The following is a 27,318-nucleotide window of genomic DNA, read 5'->3' as shown; positions in this document are numbered from 1 at the left end:
TGATCGTCAAGGCCGAAAGACGAAAAGGAAAACAACAGCCCCCACACACATCGAATCGCCCAAAATCAGCACCCAACCCCACGAAACCAGCTCTCACCAAACCAACACCCACTCCCATGGAATCAAACTCTCCTGCGAATTTGCCCCACCCCAAAGACTCATCACCCATCAAACTCGGCCCACACCGGCGTGTGCAACTGAATATAAGCTGACCAAAGAACCTTGAACGTTGCCTTTTCTGAATGGAGACATTCTGCTTTTGAGCATCGTCACACGAAAGGCCCAGCGCTGTATTGTATCTTTCCTGAAAACAGAGCTTTCTTAACAAGAATTGTGATTGAACTCAACCAACCTGTGTAAGTCTAAATCAGTGGTTCCCAAAGTGGGCGGTACCGCCCCCCTGGGGGCGGTGGAAAGATCTGGGGGGGCGGTGAGGAAGAAAGGGGCGGTAGGGGGGCGGCAGTCGATTTGTACACAACACGCCGCTCTGGCCCAGCCAGTTTTTGGTTACAAAAAAAAATCTCTGACTGCTATCAAGTGCTGTGGAACAAGGTCAAGATGTACTTCATTGCCTTCCCAACATCATATTTAGTAGAACGGGGCTTCAGTGCAGTCACCTTGCTTCTTTCCAAGCAAAGAAACCGACTGAAAATTACTGACCGCGGGGATCTACGACTTCTTCTTAGTGAGTTCCAGCCTGATGTTGAGAAGCTTATGTCCCTGCACCAAGCACATCCATCCCATTAATATTACGTGTGAGACAATGAAGGTTACTGGTGGAATGTTTATTTACGATTCTATGTTGCTGAAACAGTTCAAACTGCTAAAAAATAAATTGGTTTACTAAATACTAAATTGGGTTTTATTTGTGAAATACACATTTGTGTTTAACCTTTCTCTTTTCAAATTGCAGCAAACCAAATATCAAGAAAGAGGTGTTTGTTTCCATATGTGCCTGGGGGGGGGGGGCGCTAGGAATTCACTGGGGAGCCAAAGGGGGCGCCAGCCTGCAAAAGTTTGGGAACCACTGGTCTAAATTTTGTTTTGGTGTCTTAGCCTTTTTCTAAAACTGAAGAAATAAAACGAGCACACAGTGAGTAAATTGGATAACAGGTGATTGGCTATGGCTTTTGCCGTGAGGCGCGGATTGCGCGCTTCCCAAATTGTGGACCAAATCCAACAAAACAACATCTGTGTTGTAATAGTAATCCAAGGCTGGCGTCTAGCATTAGGCAAAATACGACGTCACATCAAGCATTAATCAAAACATGAGATATAATCAAGTACAAAACATTCTTAGACACCTTGGGCCGTGTCCGTGAATTAGAATAACATCAGGCATGCATTAAACAGTTCATGTGCCTCTCTGCTGATAGTGTGAGGAGGGCGCTTGCCGCTATCAACACTCGTAAGGCGGCGGGCCCTGACAACATCCGAGCGCTGAAGGACTGCGCTGGGGAGCTGACGGGTGTCTTCACGGACATCTTCAACATTTCCCTGCAGCAAGCCGTCGTCCCTTCGTGTTTCAAGGCTGCCACCATCGTACCTGTGCCGAAGAAACCTGCCCCGTCCTGCTTCAATGACTACCGCCCCGTGGCACTGACGCCCATCATCATGAAGTGCTTTGAGCGGCTTGTCATGGAGCACATCAGATCCATTCTACCCCCCACCATAGACCCCTTCCAGTTTGCGTACCGAGCCTGACGGTCCTCTGAGGATGCCATCTGTTCTGCCCTCCACTCGGCCCTCACCCACCTGGAGAGTAGGGACTCGTATGTGAGATTGCCGTTTGTGGACTTCAGTTCTGCCTTCAACACCATTGTGCCACGACGACTCATCTGCAAACTCGCCAAGCTGGGCCTCAGTACCTACCTCTGCAACTGGCTACTAGACTTCGTCAGTCAGAGACCTCAGGCGGTACGTGTTGGCGACAAGATCTCCGCCAACATCACGCTGAGCACGGGGGCCCCCCAAGGCTGCGTGCTCAGTCCGCTGCTCTTCACCCTGCTGACGCATGACTGCGCTGCAACCTACAGCACCAGCCGCATGGTGAAATTTGCTGACGACATGACTCTGGTGGGTCTCATCACCAAGGGCGACGAGACTCAATACAGGTTGGAGGTTGGCCTTCTGACCACGTGGTGCAAGGACAACAACCTCCTGCTGAACGTCAACAAGACCAAGGAGATTGTTGTTGACTTCCGGAAGGGTCACACCCAACACCTGCCGCTGACCATCGACGGTGCTGTGGTGGAGAGAGTGAGCAGCACCAGGATCCTGGGGGTGCACATCAGTGAGGATCTCTCCTGGTCCACCAACACCGCATCACTGGCGAAGAAGGCCAAGCGCCGCCTGTACTTCCTGCGGAAACTCAGGCGAGCGTGTGCTCCTCCGGCCGTCATGGCTACATTTCACCGTGGCACCGTTGAGAGCGTCCTCTCCAGTTGTATTGCTGTTTGGGGTGGTAGCTGCACTGACTACAACATGAAGGCCCTCCAGCGCATAGTGAACACGGCTGGTAAGATTATTGGTGCTTCACTCCCCTCCTTGAAGGACATTTACACCTCCCATCTCACCCGCAAGGCGACCACGATTGTGAGTGATGTGAGTCACCCCGCTCACTCTTTGTTCGATCTTCTGCCCTCTGGGAAGAGGTACAGGAGCCTGCGCTCCCGCACCACCAGACTCACCAACAGCTTCATACTCCAGGCTGTTAGGATCCTGAACTCTCTCCCCCCTTCGGCGTAGCGTCCTGTACTTTTGCGCTATATTCTGACTGTCTGCTGTATGCTCACTTGCTCCGTTTTGCTCCTCTTATTTATTGTGTTATTTGTTTATTTATTATTTATTCATCACTCTTATTATTCATTGTTTGTGCCTTCTTGTTTTTATTTTGTGTTGTTTGCTTGTATGTATGTCGTGTACTATGTCTTGTCACCGTGGGATAGTGGAAACGTAATTTCGATTTCTTTGTGCGTCTTGGCATGTGAAGAGATTGACAATAAAGCAGACTTTGACTTTGACCAGTGCCGGCTCTACGCAGGGGCAAGAGGGGGCAACGCCCCCTCAAACAGATGTCCTGCCCCCTCGAATCAAACTTTTAGAAGTGAAAAATCCGCTGATAGAAACACACGTTAATCAGCCCCCTCTCTTCTCTCATGTCGGTGCAGTGTGTGTCCTCACACAGCCTGCTGTCAGGACTCCGCGCCCCTCCGTAAACATCCAATCACTGTGAGTATGCAAATGAGGCAAGACGCAGCCAGAGAGTGTCAAGTTACAGTCAGCGCGGTAGGAGTTGGAAGAAGCAGTAAAAACTCCACCAAACTCGTCGTAATGACCCGTGATATTAAAGATTAAAGATTAAGATTAAAGTCCCAATGATCGTCACACACACACCTGGGTGTGGTGAAATTTGTCCTCTGCATTTAACCCATCCCCATGTGATTTTAATCCATCCCCTGGGGGAGAGGGGAGCAGTGAGCAGCAGCGGTGCCGCGCTCGGGAATCAGTTGGTGATCTAACCCCCCAATTCCAACCCTTAATGCTGAGTGCCAAGCAGGGAGGCAATGGGTCCCATTTTTATAGTCTTTGGTATGACCCGGCCGGACTAATGATTAACGACAACTCAAATAATAGTTAATATAACATTCATATTATATGTTCCCCCCCCCTGAGAGATTGCCACCTTATTGTGGTCAGGGGGTTTGCGTGCCTCAGTGACCCTAAGAGCAATACCAGCAGAAGCTTTAATCTTCAGGTGGGACACCCAAGCTGGACAGGTCTTAGTGTAGAGGCCTGACAGAGTGCAATCCACTTCTCCAGGTTGAGATCTGGACACACAGCTAACAACTGCCGTGAAGAAAACACTAACAGTGTTAAAAATGTGTAAAAAAAAAAAAAAGAACATGCCCCCTTCACATTTCTGACTGCCCCCTCTTATGTGCATTCCTAGAACCGGCCCTGACTTTGACAATGCCGCTTCTTTTTTTTTTTTTTTTTAAAGCTGCGATTTGAACATTCATTCTGAATCATAGCCACGTTATTAAGGTTTGTAAATCAATCTGAAGCAGGCAACCATGAACAATTGGCTGTGATGGGCGCCCTTCAGGAGTGGAAGCTGAAGCTCAGTACCACCAAAACAGTGACAGTTGCCTTCCATCTTTACAACAAGGAGGCAAAACATGAGCTTAACGTACACGTTAATGGATGTTCTCTACCTGACGAGCCTACATACCTTGGCATTAAACTCGACAGAGCACTCAAGTACTGCCGTCACCTAGAGTCACTGTGCAAAAAGCTCACCATACGCATCAGGCTCCTGCGAAGATTGGCTGGTTCAAGCTGGGGAGCTGACGGTAAGACACTCCATACAGCCACTCTAGCCTTGGTCCATTCTGCCGCCGAGTACTGCATACCTGCTTGGTGTTGTAGTTCTCACACTCGTTTGATAGCCAGGTCAATAAGCACAACACCAACAGGAATACGTTTCCGCTCAACCATGCACAAATGGGGTTTTGCGCCTACTGCGGCATGCGAGTGTGGCACAGAGGAACAGACTGCAGACCATCTTGCCCCATCTACCGCCATCCTGGCGGGGCAAATGGTCTGACCTCCATAGATGACGCTCAGGTCAGCTGGCTGACTGACACTTGCCACCAAATATAACAGCTGCACCTTCAAAGAACCATCTCCTCCATTCGAAGAAGAAGAGTGGAAACATTGGTTGAAGGGAAGTGTGGAAAAATAAAACATCAAATTTGCTTTATGAAACACTTGTATTTTTATACTACTCTAGATAAAACTGTTGGTTTAAATAAAGGGGTTTAAGAAATGGCAAGTCAGTGTAATTTCAGCCCAATGTAGAACAGAGACTGCTATCTACAGGTAATAGCATCTACTGGTTCATGATGCAAATTTGAAGCTTCATTTTTCATCACTACTTGAGGGAGCTGAGATCCCCTTTCTAGTAGTAACAGAACAAAATAATCACAGAATCTGTCAAGCACCTAAATCCCTGTCAGGCTGGTAGAGTCTTGTCTCTAGGGCAGGGGTGGCCAACCAGTCAGAGACTAAGAGCCACATTTTTTACTGTGTCATCGCAAAGAGCCACATCATACACATGAGCACACATGAACACCCCCCCCCCCCACACACACACACACACGCACACAAACACGCACGCGCGCGTGCGCGCGCGCACACACACACACACACACACACACCCCTCTGCTCAGCCAAATTTATTGTGTGACATTATTATGTCACGCACCAACATGATAATGACAAATTGACTCCTACAGTACTAAAACCACAGACCAAAGACCACATTTTCAACAATGAGCATTGTGTGCATTGTCTCACACAGACAAACTCTCAGTTCAACAAATTCCACAAACAAAAACATAATAAGTTTTTTCACTTACTATGTGTGGCGGGACAGACCATTCGTTTGAGTTCGTCGTTTTCAGGAGACAAGATTTCAATAACGTCACTGAGGCATATTTTAACGAACTCCACTTCATTGTATGGCTTTTTAGCCCGTGCAATGTTCCAAGCCAGTTGAAACAATGCAAGTGTGACAGTCTCTGAGTGCTTCGTAATTTTTTTGAAAAACTGTACCTATTTTTCTGCCTGACTTTTCAAAGTCTCCAAACTTGTGCTTGCGAAATTCAGCCCCTTTTGCAAAGTCCTTATCGATATTGGCATGAAGTGAGCTGAAGTGGCGCTGACCATTTGAAGCTTTTAAATGCGCCAATGACGTCCGACATATCAGGCAGAATGGCTTGCCATAGCGTTAAACAAAAAACAACTTTAACTCTGTTAAAAACGTCCTGTGTTCATCGTCATATATTCGTTTAGCTGTGCATTTTTTCCTTGCCATTTTGGCAAGCGTCTTGTCAGCTTTTCTGGACCTAATGGGCCCCCGTAGTCACAGTCGCCATTCATAAAAAAAGCGGGCAAAACCAATCGCTCTGTTTGTCCCTCCTCCTTTGCGGGATTTCACCTCACGCGCATGCGCGTTTGACCAAAATACCATATTGAACTCAAGCGAAGCAAATACGCACGAAAAATAAACACAAATGTTGATATGAACGTAAAAGAGCCGCATGAAACTAGCCAAAGAGCCGCATGAGGCTCGCGAGCCGCGGGTTGGCCACCGCTGCTCTAGGGCGCTTTACTTTCTCTGTCATTTCGCCCGGGCTCCTGTCATGCTCAGCCATCAGGTTCTCTCCTGCACACATGATCCCTCTCCAGAGAAGGCAACACCCCAAGACAATCCTCCAAGTGCACAGGTATCAAACTCAAGGCCTGGGGGCCAGATACGGCCTGCCACATCATTTTCTGTGGCCCGTGAAGACAAACTGTGCATCAATTTCATGTATTATTACTAGAATTGTAAATTGTCTTCCTTTTGTCTTTTATCATCTTTTTAAAATATTTGAACATTTTTTACTAGTTTGATTTGAAAACGAGTTATTTGTCAGTTTGTTTAGGAGCTTGTACTGTATATAAAATGAGGCGTTCATACATTTATTTGGGTTGACAGTCATAATGGCCCTCCGAAGGAAACTATGCCTACAATGCGACCCGAGGAAAAAAAAAAAAGAGTTTGACACATCCGTCCTAGTGGGATGTCGAGTGGGTCTTTAGGGGAAAATCAAACCCCTTCGTTTTTATTCACGTTGTCAATATAGACTGCCAACCATTTAAACAATTCAAAATGGAAACAAAACCAAAACCAAGCTGTGAGATGTTATGATTTTTATGATTCTCAAAATCGTTTCAGTAAAACTTTTCAGTACATAAAACAAGGAAATCCAAGCCAAGCTTTTTTCTTCTTCTTCGTGACACAATTGTTGGATTGTAGACAGTATATCAAAAGTAAATGACAATTGAGCTTTTTCTAAACCCAGCACCTGGACAAAAAAATGTATAGCTCAAATTCCATCTGATGAAATTCTTTGCTACGACAGTGAATTAGAGATTATATTACACATATTACACAAAACACATACCGTTTTGGCCCGAATATAAGACGATGTTTTTTGCATTGAAATAAGACTGAAAAAGTGGGGGTCGTCTTATATTCGGGGTCTAGACATTATACCCATTTTCACTTGTGCGCAGCGGTAAGTTAAAGGTTGCTGGTATCGACTGAGTATGTTGCTGTGATCGTGTGCGTCTTTGACACAAAATGAGTATATACATTTTATTGTTACTACTATCCACTGTTGTGCCGTTTGTCCGATCGCGGTTTGCTTCGTGTGCGGCGTTTGATTGACAGCTCCGGCGCGCTCCTTTAAGTTTGCCTCACATCGTACAAGTAGCTGTTACGCAGCGGGACGGCGACTAACGGTCGCCAGCAAATGTATTTTGTTGTCTCGATCTATGACTTATGTTTGGTGTGTTGCCGAGAGTATTTCATTTATGGTTATTTATTTTATTTCTTTTGCCAATAATTCAGTAAAGCAATCAAAACTGAACCACGTCTTCCCTCCTGTGTTCTGACCGACACCCGGTGGCGAAAAGAGCATAACCATCCGAGCCAACCCCCTATACAGTCCTCAGGCTCCCCAACAATAGCGGTAGCAGTTTGCATTATTTTATTGCAATGTTTTTCCTTATTCAGATTTGTTTCAAGACTTCACTTTGATGGTTAATGCAGTTATTGCAATGTTGTTGTTTTATCACAGTAGATTGGTTTATTTAAATTTCAAAAACCAGAAGCCATACATTTACAAATGCGATTGCACTTTAGTTTACATATTTAAATGTTCAGATATTAAGATGTGATAGACAGTTTTTGCATGATTTGAATGAGGCAAAATAACATGCTTTTTCTCTCGAATATATTGTTATAATCATTTGTTTCAGATGTAATTATTTTCTGTATAAAAATTAAATTTGGTGTTCAAAATGTCTTTTTTCAAACTTGAGTCTTGAAAAAGAGGGGGTCGTCTTATAATCGGGGTCGTCTTATATTCGGGCCAATACGGTATGTTTTTTCTTAGAGAACCACTAACAGGCACACGTTGCAGTTTACTAACAGTAAGAATTTTACCATTACATTTTATGTCAAGAAATTTAAAAACAGTCTGTCCTAGTGGATACTATAGTAGGGACTATAAGAATTGCACAATGTCTCAAATGGGAAAAAAAAAAGACAGCCTGACAGGATTTGGAGTCAAAGTTCCAATTCATTTAGTCAGTTCATATAATATCTTCTTTAGAATCCTCATTGGCACTCTAAAAAGGAAAAAAAAAAAAGACATTTAGCTGCAGAGAACAAACAAAAAATGACATCAGTTACTTTGCAAGTGCCATTCTATACTTGAATGTTGAGGCGCACCAATTAATCGACAACTAATAGATAATCGAAATTAATTGATAATTAGTATTTGTGATAATTGATCAATCATTTTGAAAACTAATAATGTCCAAATCCTCCAATATTCAGCCTCATGACAATCAATATCGTGTTGGATTAAAACTAGACATTTACAAACTTCTCGTTAAACTTTGGAAAGCAAGGATCCATGATTTAGCAACTTTTGTGTTGTGTTACTGACCAAATCAGTAAATGAATTGTGAATCTTGTGAAAAAAAATCATGTTGGTTTTGTTTTGGATAATTTGTAAATGAAAACATTGAAATAAAAATCTGATTCATTGATCGATTATTAAAATAGTGGTTGCAGCCCTCGTTGAATGTATTCGCTCCTGCGTGCATTAAAGGTGAATTAATTTTGCGAAGCTTGGCTCATCATGTTGTTCCTTACCACTGGCCTTTGGATGCGGTACTCCTCCTTTGCTGTGAGATGCTGTAAATCTCCTGGAGCTGTGTTTTCTGGTCATCACTGAGGGGTGCAGTCAAACACTGGTACCAAGCCATATCTGTATTCTGGATTCCTAACAGAATGCCGACACAGTATAGGTCACATTTTGAAATATTAACTGCAAGTTAAAAAAAATATTCAGCTAAAAAGCAGCTTTCTCAACAGTTGACTTACTTAGCAGGGCAGATGCAAAGAACAGATATTCATCTTCTCCATTGTCATAGTCAAGCGGTGTGCTGTATTCTTCGAGAGGCGTTCCTTCAAAGCAATCATCATCATCCCAGTAGTCATCTTCATCATTACTCTCGTCTCCTAGGCCCATTGGCACACTAGACTCCTGCGGCATCATACTGCATTTTTCATTCACCTCATCCTCATCACTGGGAATCTCCTCTGCACATAAAGAACATAAAGACATGTGATATGAAACTGAAGAGCCTTTATGTTCTTTTTGGTCAGCAAGCGGTTCATTTTAATTGGAACGTTGACATTGACGCCGTTTTTGTCCAATTGCTTCCTTATTGTTAAGTTAAGAACTTGCGGTTCTTTTGATGGTGTCCTGAGTTCCAGTGTGACTTCCTGGTTCATCCAATCGCTGTGCTCTTGGGATAGGGCTGTCACTATTGAATATTTTTTAGAATCGATTATTTTATCAATTATTCAATTGATTAATCAAATAGTCAGAAACAATTGTATTTTGCATGGAAAGGTAATACAAAACCATTTACCGTAGTTCTCGCACCATAAGGCGCACTGGATTATAAGGCGCATAAACTAGAAGCTATACTGCAACCAGGGGTGTGGACTCGGTCGGATTTTTGCACCGAGTCCGAGTCCGGCCTCTTGACCACCGAGTCCGAGTCCGGCTGCCCATTTTTTCTGTTAATTCATGTGACTGCTTAGTCTTTATTCAAGGCTAATTTAGATCAAAATCTAAATAATTACAACAGTTTTGTGATGGCTTTGTCTTTATTAAACATATAAACGAATACAATAAACAGATACTTTCAAGTTTCAATTCAACGACTTGAGTTTGTTCTTAGGAACAAAATCGCCTCAACCAAGTCAGCCTTCATCGCGCCGCGCTGATCAGACATGATAAACTTGAGCCCGGAAAACAGGCGCTCTACGCTGACTTGGCTGATTGGCATTGCTGTTAGTGTCCGACGCGCATTCTCAGCAGCATGATGAAAATAAAATGGAACTTATTTTTTTTATTGTCGGACTCGGTGGACTCGGTCAAAATCAGCACCGAGTCCGGCAAAAATGACCGAGTCCGACTCCACAGCCCTGACTGCAACAAACTGAGGTTGACTAGGGTTGCGGTATGCATCCACTAGCCCAGGGGTGGGCAAACTTTTTGACTCGCGGGCCGAACTGGGTTCTAAATTTGGACCGGAGGGCCGAACCAGGAGCAGATGGACGTAGTGTTTGTGTGAAGTAATATAAGCGACCTGTAAAGGTCATTGCATAAAAGATTTTGGCCTTTAGTAGGTAGTAAAGCATGGATATTCCAAACAAGTTTTTTGAAAACAAATGCATTTATTAACAGCATTAAAAAAAAAAATCACTAAAAAACTGCTATCAGTGATTCTCATAAAATACGACACTATTATTATGAATAACAGTCTCCATCACTTCAGTGCCTGCAGGTCAGATTAATGAAAACATTTTATCTTATGAGATCACATCAAACAGCAAACATTCTGACCAAATATATCATCTTGAAGAATCGGTGAAAGCATACATCCAAATAAAGTAATCAAAACGGCAACACGGTGAGGGGTATCTGAACATCAGAGCAGAGTTTTAACTCACAAACACCTGGTAACAGAGGTGAGGAAACGGGAAACACTTCCTTAAAGTAAGCCTTAAGAACTTTACAGGTTAAGATTAGTCGCAAACAGGTGGTGCATCAATGTCCTTGAGCATCCTGCATTGTTTGAAAATGAGAATGGTCGCTAGTTTCAATCCCTGCTATGTGTACAAATCATATTCAAAATGCATTTTTTTACAACAAACTTGAGAGCCTCCCCTTCATTTTCAGTGGGAACAGTGTTGTTGGTCTCCCTTTTTTGCTAGTGCATCATAGTCTGGAGTAAAATTTGTTGTGGCAATTCTTAGGAGAGATCCGTTTACCTCGATCTGTGACGGGTTGATGTGGCTGAACGTCACGTCGCGTACGTCGAGCCAAATTGGCCACTCTTTTAACATTCGGCACTCACTTCTTTTCTTCGGGCCACTCATTTTAATGGAAGGATTCCAGGGGAAGGTTTGTGGGTGGCTTTAGCGTCAAACTGTATCTGAAAGCTCAGCGAGCGAATTACAAGAATGCTGTCGTCACAGCCCACGCTCTAAATTCGGGACTGATACAAATAGAGCGCGAGTGCGCCATGTCCGTACTACTGAGTACGTACGTACACGCACTTGTGAGTGTGCACCGAGCTTTCTGACACGGCTTCCGGTAGTAAATGCGCAGGCGAGCGGTTCCCCATCTACTGGGGAAACGCAGTCGTTGCAGGCAAAATGACAAAAAAAAAAATGTAATAATACAATTAATTCAGGGTTGGCGGGCCGGATTAAACGGTCCCGTGGGCCGGATGTGGCCCGCGGGCCGTAGTTTGCCCACCCCTGCACTAGCCAATAACCAATGAGCCCTCTGTAAACAATTGCGTTTCTCAAACTATCTCCTATAGAACGATCGGAACTGACTAAAGTTTGATCTAACACATTGTTACTGCTTACTTATTTTTCCCTTCCATATCGAACCGTAGATTTACTCGAAACATTAATGGAGCAGCCTATTTTGAAATGAAATAGCCTCGTGCGTATAGCAGCTATCATTATAGCATTAGCCACCCGCAAACTCCCATGAGCCTCAGCTCGCAGACTCCCATGAGCCTCAGCAAAGTGTCGTGGCAGCACCCTGTAAACAATCGCGTTTCTCAAACTAGCTCCTATAAAATGATCGGAACTGACGAAAGTTCGATCTAACACATTGGTACTGCTTACTTATGTTTCCCTTCCATACCGATCCGTCAATTTACTCGAAACATTAACGGAGCAGCCTATTTTGAAATGAAATAGCCTCGTGCGTATAGCAGCTATCATGTGATCAGGTTAATTGGGAACAGGTGGGTACCATGATTGGGTATAAAAGGAGCCTCCCCAAACATGCTCAGTCATTCACAAGGATGGGGCGTGGTTCACCACTTTGTCCACAACTGCGTGACAAAATAGTTGAACAGTTTAAGAACAACATTTCTCAAAGCAAAATTGCAAGGACGAAAATTCCAAAACGTTTATTGAGTGTTATTAAAAGAAAAGGTGATGTAACGAAGTGGTAAACATGCCCTTTCCCAACTTCTACTGCACGTGTTACAGCCATGAAATTCTAAGTTAATTTTTATTTGAAAAATAAAATAAAGTTTATGAGTTTGAGCATTAAATATGTTGTCTTTGTAGTGTATTCAATTGTATGTAGGTTGAAAAGGATTTTCAAATCATTGTATTTTGTTTTTATTTACATTTTACACAATTTCCCAACTTCAACCCAATCCGGTTTGTAAAACGTACTGAAACATTTTCGCAGCGCGCTGTGTACAGTATGGATCAACAAATTCATCAATCGATCCATATATAAGGCACTCTGCATTATAAGGCGCACTGTGGCTTTTTGAGTATATTTTAAGTTTTTAAGTGCGCCTAATTGTGTGGAAAATACGGCACCTCCATTTATTGTTGTTTATTTGGTATTGTTTAGTGATGAATACAAGCAAACAATTATCACGCACGAGGGATTAACGTTGTACTCACCAAGCTTTTTGAAATTCAGTTACTGGTGCGGTTATTGTTTTCTGTAGTAAAAGCAGACAGTTGCAAATGTTCTTGCTTTGATTAAACACAAAAGATAATCAGTTTGTTTTTTATGAATGAAGACAAAGGTTAGAGGCTGACATTCTAAGTTAAAAAATATTCTAAATAGTTACCCTATCATTGAAATAGTAATTACCGTATTTTCCGCCCTAAAAGGCGCACCTAAAAACCTAAAATTTTCTCAAAAGCCGACAGTGCGCCTTATAGGCCAGTGCGCCTTATATATGGATCAACTGATGAATTTGTTGATCCATACTGGTTGTACACAGTGCTCTGCCAAAATGTTTCAGTACGTTTTAGTACGACTAGTAAATTACAAGGTCGCATCGCTTCCCAGCATTACGGCAACTGTAGTCAGGGGGCGTCACCGAATAGCTGTTGTACCCGCGAGGCTATTTCATGTCAAAATAGGCTGCTCTGTTAATGTTTCGAGTAAATCTACTGATCGATATGGAAGGGAAACATAGGTAAGTAGTACCAATGCGTTAGATCGAACTTTAGTCAGTTCCGATCATTTTATAGGAGATCGTTTGAGAAACGCGATTGTTTACACTTTGCTGAGGCTCATGGGAGATTGCGAGCTGAGGCTCGTGAGACTTTGCGGATGGCTAATGCTATTGCGATAGCTGCTATACGTACCAGGCTATTTCATGTCAAAATAGGCTGCTCTGTTAATGTTTCGAGTAAATCTACGGATCGATATGGAAGGGAAACATAGGTAAGTAGTACCAATGCGTTAGATCGAACTTTAGTCAGTTCCGATCATTTTATAGGAGATCGTTTGAGAAACGCGATTGTTTACACTTTGCTGAGGCTCATGGGAGATTGCGAACTGAGGCTCGTGAGACTTTGCGGATGGCTAATGCTATTGCGATAGCTGCTATACGTACCAGGCTATTTCATGTCAAAATAGGCTGCTCTGTTAATGTTTCGAGTAAATCTACGGATCGATATGGAAGGGAAACATAGGTAAGTAGTACCAATGCGTTAGATCGAACTTTAGTCAGTTCCGATCATTTTATAGGAGATCGTTTGAGAAACGCGATTGTTTACACTTTGCTGAGGCTCATGGGAGATTGCGAGCTGAGGCTCGTGAGACTTTGCGGATGGCTAATGCTATTGCGATAGCTGCTATACGTACCAGGCTATTTCATGTCAAAATAGGCTGCTCTGTTAATGTTTCGAGTAAATCTACGGATCGATATGGAAGGGAAACATAGGTAAGTAGTACCAATGCGTTAGATCGAACTTTAGTCAGTTCTGATCATTTTATAGGAGATCGTTTGAGAAACGAGATTGTTTACACTTTGCTGAGGCTCATGGGAGATTGCGAGCTGAGGCTCGTGAGACTTTGCGGATGGCTAATGCTATTGCGATAGCTGATATACGTACCAGGCTATTTCATGTCAAAATAGGCTGCTCTGTTAATGTTTCGAGTAAATCTACGGATCGATATGGAAGGGAAACATAGGTAAGTAGTACCAATGCGTTAGATCGAACTTTAGTCAGTTCCGATCATTTTATAGGAGATCGTTTGAGAAACGCGATTGTTTACACTTTGCTGAGGCTCATGGGAGATTGCGAACTGAGGCTCGTGAGACTTTGCGGATGGGTAATGCTATTGCGATAGCTGCTATACGTACCAGGCTATTTCATGTCAAAATAGGCTGCTCTGTTAATGTTTCGAGTAAATCTACGGATCGATATGGAAGGGAAACATAGGTAAGTAGTACCAATGCGTTAGATCGAACTTTAGTCAGTTCTGATCATTTTATAGGAGATCGTTTGAGAAACGCGATTGTTTACAGAGGGCTCGTTGGTTATTGGCTAGTGGATGCATACCGCAACCCTAGTCAACCTCAGTTTGATGCAGTATAGCTTCTATTTTATGCGCCTTATAATCCGGTGCGCCTTATATATGGACAAAGTTTTAAAATGGGCCGTTCATTGAAGGTGCGCCTTATAACCCGTTGCGCCTTTTAGGGCGGAAAATACGGTAATTCGATTGCTTGTCGATTAATCGATTAAGTTTGATAGCTCTATCTTGAGCTAATTTATGTATAAAGTGAAACATTCCAGGTTACATTGTATATTGTATCCTCAAAAAGGTGAAATTAAAATGAACAATTATTAAAATCAAATAATTAATATAATAATAATAATTAAAATAATTGACTCACCAACAGCTTCGTACTCCAGGCTGTTAGGATCCTGAACTCTCTCCCCCCTTCTGCGTAGCGTCCTGTACTTTTGCGCTATATTCTGACTGTCTGCTGTATGCACACTTGCTCCGTTTTGCTCCTCTTATTTATTTATTTATTGTGTTATTTGTTTATTTATTATTTATTCATCACTCTTATTATTCATTGTTTGTGCCTTCTTGTTTTTATTTTGTGTTGTTTGCTTGTATGTATGTCGTGTACTATGTCTTGTCACCGTGGGATAGTGGAAACGTAATTTCGATTTCTTTGTGTGTCTTGGCATGTGAAGAGGTTGACAATAAAGCAGACTTTGACTTTGAATTAAAATAACTGTTTGTGGACTTTGTTAATTTGCTGTGGCTCAAAATTAAAAATCTAAACAGTCTTAATAATAATAATATTCAACTAAAAACGTACTACTAACCAACCTGGCAGGTTAAGGACCAGTTGGAATCATCAAGCATTGTGATAAAGCGTGCCAGGCAAATCCAAGTTCAAGAGCCAAATAGCAGAGTCAAAGTCCAACTTGTTGCTCTTGAGCAAACCTTGTTCAAAGTGAGAAACTGTGTTTCAAATTGTTCTGGCTGCAATTCAAGATTATTTTAATTATCGATTAATCTGTCAATTATTTTGTCGATTAGGGTTTGGGTCTCAAAAGGTGCTTACAAATTAAATGTATCGTTATTAGTAGTAGTAGTAAATGTGTTACATATTGCTTCCGTTGGGCTGAAACCTCCTATGTCACAATTTGGTAAATTTAATATTTTCAGAAATCGACTATTTGTCAGTTCACACGTGTGGCCTGCCCAATGCTCGTGATGTTGATAGCTGTAAACACTCATGCAAACAGATTTTATAATTGCTCCACTATGTTACGACTCAGCAAGATTATATGACTTGACTTAAGACGTGCAAAGAATTAATTCAACATGCTTACAATTTGATGGTGACTTGACCTGACTTGCTTGATTTTTTTCCCCCCCAAAATAACTTGGGACCTGCTCGAAACTTGACGCGAGACTTTGTCACCATCTCTGCATATTTGCAATTTTTCCCCCCCCATATTCTATTTTGAATAGAGGCAGTGGATAAGCCAGTTGTGGCCTGTGGGCTGTATTTTGCCCACGTTTGCTTCATAGTTATCATCTCCAACCTACATTGCGTCATGGACTAGGTTCACATTTCGTCACATTTTGACGTAGACATAGCAACAAATAAAACAACAGGATAAGTGGTGTAGAAAATTGCATTGGATACAGTTGTTGGTCAATAAATGCCGGTGGACCACTCACCATTTTTATCTTCATCCAAAGTCCTCGTGTTTGCCAGCAGGTCAGGTTTGTTGATGTGATGGGAAGCAGAAAGGTGCTTGAGGCCCAAGAAGAGGAGCAGTACAGAAGGAAGGATTTGAGTGGCAACAGCCTCCAGAGCCGCCGGACGGCTCGGAAGCTCCATCAGCACTGTCAGGCCAATGATGCACATCTTACGGTCATGGATCCTACGAGTGAAGCAGAAACGCTAATGGTGAACCTACTATCTCTATATATCGAAAAATATCATATCATGGAAATTCAACTTTTATTAAATACATTTTATTGTGCACTTGGAGTCTTCAGAATTGTAGAAAAGTGTAATGTATCCCTCCGGGTGTTGCAGAGATACTTTTATAATGTGTTTGGGGGATATTTTTTTACTCCGTTCAATTTTATCCATTTCCTATCACGTATCTTTATCTATTACGTCAATGTCTTTGGGGCAGCAATACCAAACAAGGTAATGGGTGTGGCCAAATGGTTTTGCAAATCCGCCATTCCTATTACTCGGAGAGACTTTTGTAATCCAAACAACTCAAGGATGCCAAAATGGAGAGATTGCTCACACAACTCATTACACTGTCCCCTAGCCTCAGAACCTCAAAGAAGTGCCTGGTTAAATTCAAAATTTCAGGATGAATTTCCAACATCTGTGGGCAAAGTCCTGCTTGTCTTTGCAAAGCGCTTCAAGGACAAGAGTTTCAGAAATCTCTTGTCAATATAGAGAAGGATTCTCCGAAAGACCTCATTTTATTGAGGGTTCAGTTCCTTCAATCTATGGAAACGATGGACACAATAAAGCGGTAAGCTTGAGATGACACAAAAATAATTAACTGTATTTAACTTTCATATTATTGCGTGTCTATGATGGCCTTATTTTCAGAGCATTAGCATCAGTCTTTCTGCGGATTTTAGCACTGTGCGTTCTGTTTTGACTTCTTGTAGGTGTATTTTGAGTAGTTGTATCAAATGGATAGCATCAAAGGTGCTGTATTATTCTTGGGGAACATAATGTGTTCAATGCATTTGTTAGCTTCTCGCTAACACTAGCATTATCTTACTGCTTAACTTGACTGCAGTGCTTGTTTACAAGACGTGTTCATCAATACTGTGAGGGGATTTATTTTGTTACGTGTTCTGTATTGTTGTATGGACATGTCTTCTGCTGTTGGCAACTTTTAATCAATCAAAAAGTTTGCAAGTAAACTCTACCTCGGCTAAGAAATTACAAAAATGCCCGACCGGAAAAGGAGGCACACGTCTTGCGGCCTGAAGGGAGTGGGGTATGAAGTATCTCATTTGCATTTAAAGAGACCGCACCAAAACGGCTTGCTCTGAGCCGCTCCTCAGAACAGGGGTAAAAGAGGGCCCTGTGATGCTAGGATGACGAGGATTTCATTCAAATTTGCTGTTCCACTTTACATCGACCACAACTGAATGAGTAAAATGTAAAACAGTAGAATTTATTACCGTGATACTTGGGCTTTAAGGAACGATCCTAACCCTGACCAAGCTACCAATATCATTAGTTGTAATAACAGTGTTCACCACAAGATGGCAGACATTCCTTAATGCACCCCAATCCCAGAAGAGTGGAGAAGGAGAGAGAGATTAGTTTAAGAAAATTGTGTCTTCAAGGCAAAACAGCTAGCTATCAGCTTTAAATAAATAACTTCATTAAATGTACAATCATTCGTACATGTAATGTGGACCTGTATCAAATCGTTCTGGTCTCAGTTTGGTATGCGGTGTTTCTCACCCAAGGAAGTATTCAGTGTCGTTCATCCACTGGTTGATGAAGTGGGCAGTAATCGTCTCTGGGTTCTGGGAGAAGTGTGCGTTTTCCAAAGTGTGCATAAGAATGGCCGGGCTATAGTAAAGAGCAGCGATGGCCACTTCCAGGCACATGATCCGAAGCTTGTTGGACTTAACGCCACGTGTCAAACGCTCCAGCGCAGCCTCCACGAACAGAGGGATACACTGCACATATATTAAAGTGAGCATTTTTTTATGTTGGGTAATCACATGATGCAAAGATTTGTTTCTGACCTGATCAATCCCTCTGCCTTTACATTGCAATATGATCACCTCCAGCAGTTTGGCAGCGTGACACTCTGCTTCTTCACCTGAATCTGTGGTCAACACCTACGAGAGATTCAAAACTCACCAACCAGTCAAATTAAACTGCAAACGACGGCCTTAACGGATTAATTGGTCAGCTGATGAAATTGATCGACTATTGCGCTTTTCAAAATAATCAAGACTTAGTCTCTGATGCTAAATGGCATATGAGTGGTGCAGAACGTTGTTCTTACATTGTTGTCCACTGAGCGAGGTTGTGACTAAATGTCTCTTGGTTTAAAAATTAAACTAATACTGAAGGGCAAAGTATTATAAAAGAGTCAAACGTTCTAACTTTAATTTATATAATTGTTGAAGTGACGAAAAAAAATCTAATATATTCTGTATACACTCTTAGAATTAATCGTCTGATTATTCGGTAATGTTTATTTTCTTTCAAATATGGGCATTGGCCTGAAATAATTCATCTGGGTCGGGCCCTACTACAAACCTCTGAAACTCAGTTCAGTTCATTTTGCATAGTGTAAGAAATATACCTTTTTGCACATGCTGTAGATGATTTCCAAGTTCTTGGGGTTGGATAGGAAGACGTCTGTATCCACGGTGACGTAGTTATGCAAAAGTGGCATCATATCTGTACCATAAATATATCAAGTTGTAGTGTGGTTTAAGAAAAATGTGTATACACTAATTGCATCTTGTTAAGTTGTTTTGATTCTTCAGTTATGTCAATAGTGAGTTATCATGTTTTTCTTTCACAATTTTCTTTTGACTCATGTAAAGATGTCTTTACATAAGGTCATTGTGGAGTCACGTCTGGATTTTATTTCTCTTTTGACAAAAAGGAAGTGTGACCCTGATTTATTGGTCCTTTTAAAGAGATGGTCAACTTATTTAGCCGATTTCAGCGGCAGAAAAAGTAAACATTTTGTCTATACCAAATTACATAACTTTGTGATTTTTCATGTACATTCAATACTTTTAAAAACACATTTTTGCTAGTTGTTGTTGAATGACATCACCTATGTTGAAGGCTCAATCATAGCTCAGCTTGTGAGCATCACATGACCAGTGATTTCTGAGTGTTTAAAGTGGAATAAAAACAATATCCCATTAAGTAGAGTATAAATTTGAGGATAGAAGTTAAGAAACGATAAACTTATGAGCATGAATGTCTTAATAATAACATGTTCAACTCACCCCCACTTGTCTAAATGCAGTTTTCTGACTAAAATTGCCATTTGTCAAATATAATTAGGCAAGATTAATCACTGGTTTTACCCATCTTAGTGTCAAGCCATTTTGCCACTTGCTGTAAACCAGGGGTCACCAACCTTTCTTAAACCGAGAGCTACTTCTTGGGTACTGATTAAGGCAAAGGGCTACCAGCGTGACACACACTTCTGAAATAGCCAATTTGCTCAATTTTGCTTTCACTATGTGTTATTATTGTCATTTCCAGTTCACATGTGTGATTTTAACAAGAATAGCAAAAATACAGTCAAACCTTGGTTTTTGACCACAATCCGTTCCAGAAGGTGGTTCGAGAAGCGAATCGGTCGAATTCCGAATCTATTTAACCCATTACAAATACAGTGGAGCTTCGGTTTTCGACCACAATACGTTCCAGAAGGCTGTTCGAGAAGTGAATCGTTTGAATTCCTAATCATGTTTTCCATTACAAATAATGGAATAAAAATTAATCCATCCATCCATCCATCCATTTTCTGAACCGCTTAGTCCCCACGGGGGTCGCGGGAGTGCTGGAGCCGATCCCAGCCGTCATCGGGCAGTAGGCGGGGGACACCCTGAACCGGTTGCCAGCCGATTAAGCCGTTCCAAGCAAAAAAAAAAACGCCCTTTTTAAGCATTTGTTCATTGGCGCATTTTTTGTCCGATCGCGCAACTGCAGCGCACCGCCGAACGCGCAACCGTAGCGCGTCGCCGACCGTGCAACTGCACCGCGCTGGTCGCATTATTGTGACAGAGCCGTCGCTGAAATTTAGAAAATATTTTTAAAGTCCTGATGTACTTTCCAAAACTTAAGTGGACCTCAGTGCGCAGGGAGCTTAATTTTGTCCGATCACACAACTGCAGCGCGCCGCCGAACGCGCAACTGACCGCACTGGTCGCATTATTGTGACAGAGCGGTCGCTAAAATTTTGAAAATATATTTTTAAAGTCCTAATGGACTTTCCAAAATTTAAGTGGACCTCAGTGCGCAGGAGCTTAATTTGGTCCGATCGCGCAACCGCAGCGCGCCGGGCGCTCACTGTCGCATTACTTTAGGAGCGTCTTTGTGTTTTAGGATGGCTTTACTGCTCCCACTTGCTTCCTTTGGAGGCATGATTAGAGTTGATGCATTCCTCAGAGTAACAAGAATGTAAAAACGAACGGAGTCAGTTGGCATGCGGGTCCTCTCGGCTCATCTCGCGAGGTTCGACAACTGAATTTCGTCCGACATCCGAAACAAAAAAATCTCGAAGTTTTTGTTCGAATACCGATTTGTTCGAGAACCGGGACGTTCGAAAACCGAGGCTCCACTGTAATGGAAAAGATTTTTAATCCGTTTCAAGACAAAAACCCCCCGCCGTTTTTAAGCATTTTTTCATTTGCGCATATTTGTCCAATCGCGCAACTGCAGCGCACCGCCGAACGCTCAACGTAGCGCGTCGCCCACCGCGCAACTGCACCGCACTGGTCGCATTATTGTGACAGAGCCATCGCTGAAATTTAGAAAATATTTTTAAAGTCCTGATGTATTTTCCAAAATTTAAGTGGACCTAAGTGCGCAGGGAGCTTAATTTTGTCCGTTCGCGCAACTGCAGCGCGGTGGTCGCATTATTGTGACAGAGCCGTCGCTAAAATTTAGAAAATATTTTTAAAGTCCTGATGTACTTTCCAAAATTTAAGTGGACCTCTGTGCGCAGGGAGCTTAATTTGGTCCGATCGCGCAACCGCAGCGCTCACTGTCGCATTGCTTTAAGAGCGTCTTTGTGTTTTAGGATGGCTTTATTGCTCCCACTTGCTTTCTTTGGAGGAATGATTAGGGGTTAATACAATCCTCAAAGTAACTAAAATACAATAACAACGGAGTCAGTCGGCATCCGGGTCGCGCCGTCGGGTTTTCTCGGGTCCTCCCGGCTCATCTCGCGAGGTTCCACCTCCGAATTTTGTTCGACAACCGAAGCAAAAAAACTCGAATTTTTTGTTCGAATTCTGATTATTTCGAGAACCGGGACGTTCGAAAACCGAGGTTTGACTGTAAAATAAATAGATGCAGCTCACTGACAAGTGCCGCTATTTGAGCTAATTTTAGAACAGTCCTGCGGGCGACTCGTGCGGTTCTCACGAGCGACCTGGTGCCCGCGGGCACCGTGTTGGTGACCCTTGCTGTAAACTGTAAATGACATCACAGTTGCTCAGGTAACGACCAATTTGAGAACGTCACATGATATTACTGGAGTGCTTAGGCACTTAGGTGACATTTTCAATTGACAGCAAGTGGCAGCAAGGGGGCCTATTGATTTCAAACACAATTTGGTTTGTTTTAAAACCACTGAAGATTTTGTTGGATAACCATTTCACCCGGTTCAAATAATATTACCGATACGACATTCGTGCCCCATGTTAAGTCTATGTAAACTTCTGACCACAACAGTCGAGTCAGGTGAGACCAACCAGTGAAGTAGTCAAACCAGTCATGCTGAAAGACCTCATACAAGACGCTCAGCAGCTGCCACATCTGCGGGGAGATGGTCTGGCATGTGAGTCCGAAAGCCAGAGACAGAATCTCCTCATAGAACTCTGTGAATGATATAAAGCTCATGCACATTAATACTTCCAAAACCACATACATGATAATCCAGGACTTTTTCTCCACAAATAGAGACATTGACAATTGTTGACAATTGACATTGTAACTGATAATTAGGTTTATTATTCAATTTATACTTTCCTATTCGGTAATCAGTCTGACTTCTGTACTTGTGAACATATTCTATGGGTCATGATATATAAAATGTGTGAGTTTACAAAAACAAAACACTATTCAGCCCCTGCACAGACACATCTGCCATACCTATGATAGGTTTCTGCAAGACCAGGCCAATCACTTGCAAACAGATGTCCTCCAGCTGTTGAGTGATCTGAGGTACAGCATAAAAAAAACAATCATCTGTATATTTACAGTAAAATATTCTTAATTACTTCATTTTAGGATTTCCAAAGTGTGTTACAGTTGGCATGGAAATTATGTTCATATTTACTGCCCCTCTCTACATCAGAGCCATTTCCACTCAGCAAGGTTTCAGATCCCAATAGTGACTTTCAGCCCATATTAAAGATGAAAAAATATTTTCCGCTCAACTACACAACACCTCAATCTACATTCTCCATGAGCTCTTTGTCTTTATCACTCTGACCTCTCACAGTTTGTCCAGCTCAAATAATTCCTTTCACACTTAGCACAAATGTTCCCCATGGCACCATCCCAGGGCCTCGTGTGTGTGGGCCACACGCACACACGCACGCGCACACGCACACGCACACGCACACGCACACGCACACGCACACGCACACGCACACGCACACGCACACGCACACGCACACGCACACGCACACGCACACGCACACACACACACACACACACACACACACACACACACACACACACACACACACACACACACACACACACACACACACACACACACACATATATTGCACTATATACACGATGTGTGCGCATATCCGTGAGTACGGCATGAGAGTAACCTCCTTGTGGTCCTCCATAACTGTCAAAATGGTGTCGATGGTGCTGAGAATTCCAAGGGCGATGACGGTCTTGTCCTCATTCTCCTCGTATTCCTCACTCTGAAGAACCCTGGTAAAGATCTCTGCCTGGGAAATACGCATATAGAGTAAGTACACTCAAGTGTCGGAAACAGTCACAAAGCGCTTTACAGAACATATGACAGACAACACAGTAACATGTCTTACCAGATTCCGTGTCATGTCAACAGCAATTACTGCAACTTCTTCATTGTACTCGCAGATCATCTTCTGAATGACATTGGTCAAATCATCATTCTCCGTCTCTTTCACCACATGGAGCAGCTGTTGCATAACAGGTCGAATGTGTGGCCGGATGTACAGTTTTGCTACACACACACACAACAAAAACACACATCCAGAAAGTAAATCATAATGCTACAAGATCAGTTTTGCTACACACACAAACACACAGTCAGAATGTAAATCATAATGCTACAAGACTTCACTTGATTTGCTCCCTCATATCATCACATATCCAGTTCCATAGCTCACATTTCTCAACGTACCCTCTTCCTGATTGCTGACCAACATTTGTAAAGCAATGGCAGCCTCCACCTTGACTGGCATCTCATTGTCATCAACCAGGTCCTTCTTGACCAACTCCACGGCATTCCTCAAAGCCATCACATTGTGGAAATGCAGCTGACTGAAGCAGTGGAGGACCCAGCATGACTGACAAAAACGGCAAAACCACAAATGAATAAAAGTAGAATCTTTTATGACATAGGTTGCAGACTTGAGCTTAATTTATTATCATTTGTTTATTTCTCATTCTACACGAGTACCACTTGTTTACAAAAACCAGGCATATTTGTTTAAACATATGCTATTTTTTTTATTATATAACTTGTTTTAGCGGCACGGTGCCGCACTGGTTAGCATGTCCATCTCACAGTTCAGAGGGTGTGGGTTCAATTCCACTTCCAGCCCTTCCTGTGTGGAGTTTGCATGTTCTCCCTGTGGCTGCGTGGGTTTCCTCCCGCATCCCAAAAACATGCCTGGTAGACCGATTGAGCATTCTAAATTGATCATAGGTGTGAGTGTGAATGGTTGTTTGTCTGTATGTGCCTTGCGATTGGCTGGCGACCAGTTCAGAGAGTCCCAGAGTGTGTAACTTGTTTTATGTATGCTTCACTTACCCTAGCTCGCAAGTAACACAATCGAGAGTCTAGCAAAGGGAAAACATAGTTTTGTAGCATCAACTCCATCTGATCCACGTAAAGCCGCTTCTGCAGAACACGCAGCAAAGCCCAAAGAAAGAGAAGAACGTTGGAAGAGCTGTTAGTGTGTGTTAAAGCTGAAATTTTAAAATAATCTCCTCTCACTGAATTCCAGGACCACTTAGATTAGAAGACTTTATTTTCATTGTACATTGCACAACAAAATTTCATTCAATATTCCACAGCTTGTAAGACGCATAACAATAAATCGATAATATAAAAACAGCAGCAAAGTATAAAAACAACCAGGGGTGCCGCTAGGGGGTGGCCATGGCTACCCTTGAAAATTTACCAGTCACTCCACAGCCTCTTGCCAAATAGGTTCTATTTGAGTCAGTTATGCTTTTCGTACAAAGTGTCAATGTTAAACCAGTCGTTCTGTTTATAACAGATTTGTGCTTACCCTTAATGACTTATTTAATCATTGCACAATTATAAATTGTTGTGGAACTTAAAACAACTGTACTGTTATTAGTCTGTGTACATGACCTCTTTCGTAACATTAAATATAAACACTAAACCAAAGTATTCCAGAAGGCATTTTCTTACACCTTTCTGGTAGTCTCACTAGTGTTGGCATAAAAAAACATAATAGCATATATACCTTAAGTAGTAGCTCAGCAAGTGCTCCAATACAGTGTAGTGCTCCATCTGTCCTTCGGGGGTCAGATGTGGGATCCATCAAAATCTGGTGGCAGAACGCCATCATTTGAGGCAGGACCTTTTAAGACAAAAGTAGAGCATTAAGTAAAGTAGTAGAGTTAACAAAGTAGAGAGTTAACACAATTAATCAGTTCTTTGACTTAGTTTGCAAAGCGGAACAGTTGCAAACACAGGTAACAAATGTGTTGTTCATTACTGCAGCAAATTGTAGTATTCCTCACCTCCTTTCTCTTCCGTGCAGCATTGCACAAAAGGCTCTGAGCAGCAGTGGTGGGAAGGGCACTGTCGTCATAAAGGTCTGTAAAAAAGAAGAAGAAAAAAAAGAAATCAGTCAGAAAAAGTGTAATTCATATAATTTAAAAACAAACTACGCAGTTCAAGGATAACATTATGAATCTCAAGAATAAATTTACACATCTAGGTCCAAAGTACGTACAAAACTTCATGCGGATGTATTCAAATGGGTCTTCTTGCCACAGCCGCTCGTCCTCATCTTTGTAACACATGAGAGGAAAGATCACCTCCTGACAAATAGTCTGGAAGAGATCAAAGTCATACACCACTCAAAACAGAAATTTCAAATGCATTTCTTTGTTTTAGTAATGCTTATAATATCAAATATACCGTATTGGCCCGAATATAAGACGACCCTGATTATTAGACGACCCCCTCTTTTTCAAGACTCAAGTTTGAAAAAAGACTTTTAGAACACCAAATTTAATTTTTATACAGAAAATAATTACAGTACATCTGAAACAAATGATTATAATAATATATTTGAGAGAAAAAGCATGTTATTTTGCCTCATTCAATTTAGGCAAAAACTGTCTATCACATCTTAATATCTGAATATTTAAATATGTAAACTAAAGTGCAATCACATAGCTACCGCTATTTTTAATAAATTCTTCGTGACAGGGGTTCGCTTTTGCCTGAGGAGTCAAGTTCAGCATTCGGTTTAAAGATATCTGGCGCCATCTAGCGTTGTGAATGGGTATAATGTCCATCCATCCATCCATCCATCCATCTTCTTCCGCTTATCCGGGGTCGGGTATAATGTCTAGACCCCGAATGTAAGACGACCCCCACTTTTTTAGTCTTATTTCAATGCAAAAAACACCGTCTTATATTTGCGCCAATACGGTATATCAAAGTCATACAGCACTCAAAACGAAAATTTAAAATGCATTTCTTTGTTTTAGTAATGCTTATAATTTCCTGCAATAAATCTTTGCATCTGAATGTTGATTAAATCTTAAATTATCTATTCCCTTGAAACATAGAGCATAAAATAAAAAATTGTCACCTGCATGTGAGGCTTCATCTGTTTCCACGTCAGAGAATGGGAAAGTCCCTGGTTGAGGTAGTTGAGACACTGCTGGAGAACACAAGGAGTAACATACTGCTTCTGTCTGTAATGATCCACAACCTTCAACAAGACCTGGAGCAGACAGTGACAACACAGACAGGTGAGTCAAAACTACTATTAATTTTGTACTCAGTTCACAAACACTTACTTGCTGTAAACCCACAGCATAAGTCTTCAAGAAAAAATCCGCAAATTCAAAGTACTCTTTTGCCACGTTGCCTGGGCTTCCATATCTGGAAAAAAAAACCCACAACCATACACACAGAGTATAAATATATTCAATACACGCACATTTAAATAAAATATATAATACATGAGACTACATGTTTCGAAAAGAGGTCCTTGCTCACCGCTTGAACAGCTTTGTAATGGCACGCAGTGCCCATTTCTTGCACTTCCACCATGATAACTCAGGACGGTCATCTTCATCCAGCTCCAAAGTTTCCTAACAAATTGAGTGAAATGTGACTCTTTTAATTCTAAAGCAGTTAACTCACACACGATAGCAGTGAGATATACACAATTTTTTATAATGGGAGATAACGATAAAGGCAATATAATGAAATTGCGATTTTGAAACTGCCGTGATATTGTGTCGTCCTCATGTGACAATATTAAAAGCAACTGTTAAAAAGGCCTTTTTTTCATTTGTGTGGTTCTAGCAGCCTCAGGTGGTTACTTCATTATGCAGTTTAATTTGAATTGGGTATGTTTCGGCCACCTTCGTTATGACCCATGCACAGGCGAGTTCCTCAATTAATTCATTCAATTCGCAACATATGCATTGTCGAGTTACATGGCGGATAGGATGGTAAAAGATTGTGAGTGTGTATTGGATTTGTCCCAGACGAATTGGCTAAGATGAAATTCCAAATTTCAACGCTTGACATGGAAGCCCTGAAGAAGGGGGCCTGAGTAAGGG

At 42.0% G+C, this 27,318-nt stretch overlaps 1 protein-coding gene across 2 annotated transcripts in view; it reads right to left on the bottom strand.

Moving 5' to 3' along the window:
• Nucleotides 1-8,037: 8,037 nt before the first annotated feature.
• ipo8 (importin 8) overlaps nt 8,038-27,318 on the bottom strand; it is a 31,849-nt gene continuing 12,568 nt past the window's right edge. For both annotated transcript variants that reach the window (XM_037243084.1, XM_037243085.1), the window contains exons 7-25: nt 26,747-26,841; nt 26,545-26,629; nt 26,334-26,468; nt 25,464-25,563; nt 25,249-25,325; nt 24,969-25,085; nt 24,284-24,373; nt 23,651-23,816; nt 23,310-23,470; nt 23,085-23,210; nt 22,390-22,456; nt 21,990-22,115; nt 18,845-18,942; nt 18,276-18,371; nt 17,986-18,206; nt 16,206-16,411; nt 9,011-9,229; nt 8,780-8,909; nt 8,038-8,247 (exon numbers count right to left, since the gene is read on the bottom strand). In XM_037243084.1, coding sequence (XP_037098979.1) covers nt 8,247; nt 8,780-8,909; nt 9,011-9,229; nt 16,206-16,411; nt 17,986-18,206; nt 18,276-18,371; nt 18,845-18,942; nt 21,990-22,115; nt 22,390-22,456; nt 23,085-23,210; nt 23,310-23,470; nt 23,651-23,816; nt 24,284-24,373; nt 24,969-25,085; nt 25,249-25,325; nt 25,464-25,563; nt 26,334-26,468; nt 26,545-26,629; nt 26,747-26,841 — 2,316 coding nt within the window. In that variant the 3' untranslated portion in view covers nt 8,038-8,246. The remainder of the gene's footprint in view (nt 8,248-8,779; nt 8,910-9,010; nt 9,230-16,205; nt 16,412-17,985; nt 18,207-18,275; nt 18,372-18,844; nt 18,943-21,989; nt 22,116-22,389; nt 22,457-23,084; nt 23,211-23,309; nt 23,471-23,650; nt 23,817-24,283; nt 24,374-24,968; nt 25,086-25,248; nt 25,326-25,463; nt 25,564-26,333; nt 26,469-26,544; nt 26,630-26,746; nt 26,842-27,318) is intronic.

Source organism: Syngnathus acus, chromosome 23 (genome assembly GCF_901709675.1).
Source record: "Syngnathus acus chromosome 23, fSynAcu1.2, whole genome shotgun sequence".
In the NCBI taxonomy this organism is placed as follows: domain Eukaryota; kingdom Metazoa; phylum Chordata; class Actinopteri; order Syngnathiformes; family Syngnathidae; genus Syngnathus; species Syngnathus acus.
The sequence above is the reverse complement of the archived record's forward strand: the minus strand, read 5'-3'. Positions and strand labels throughout refer to the sequence as shown.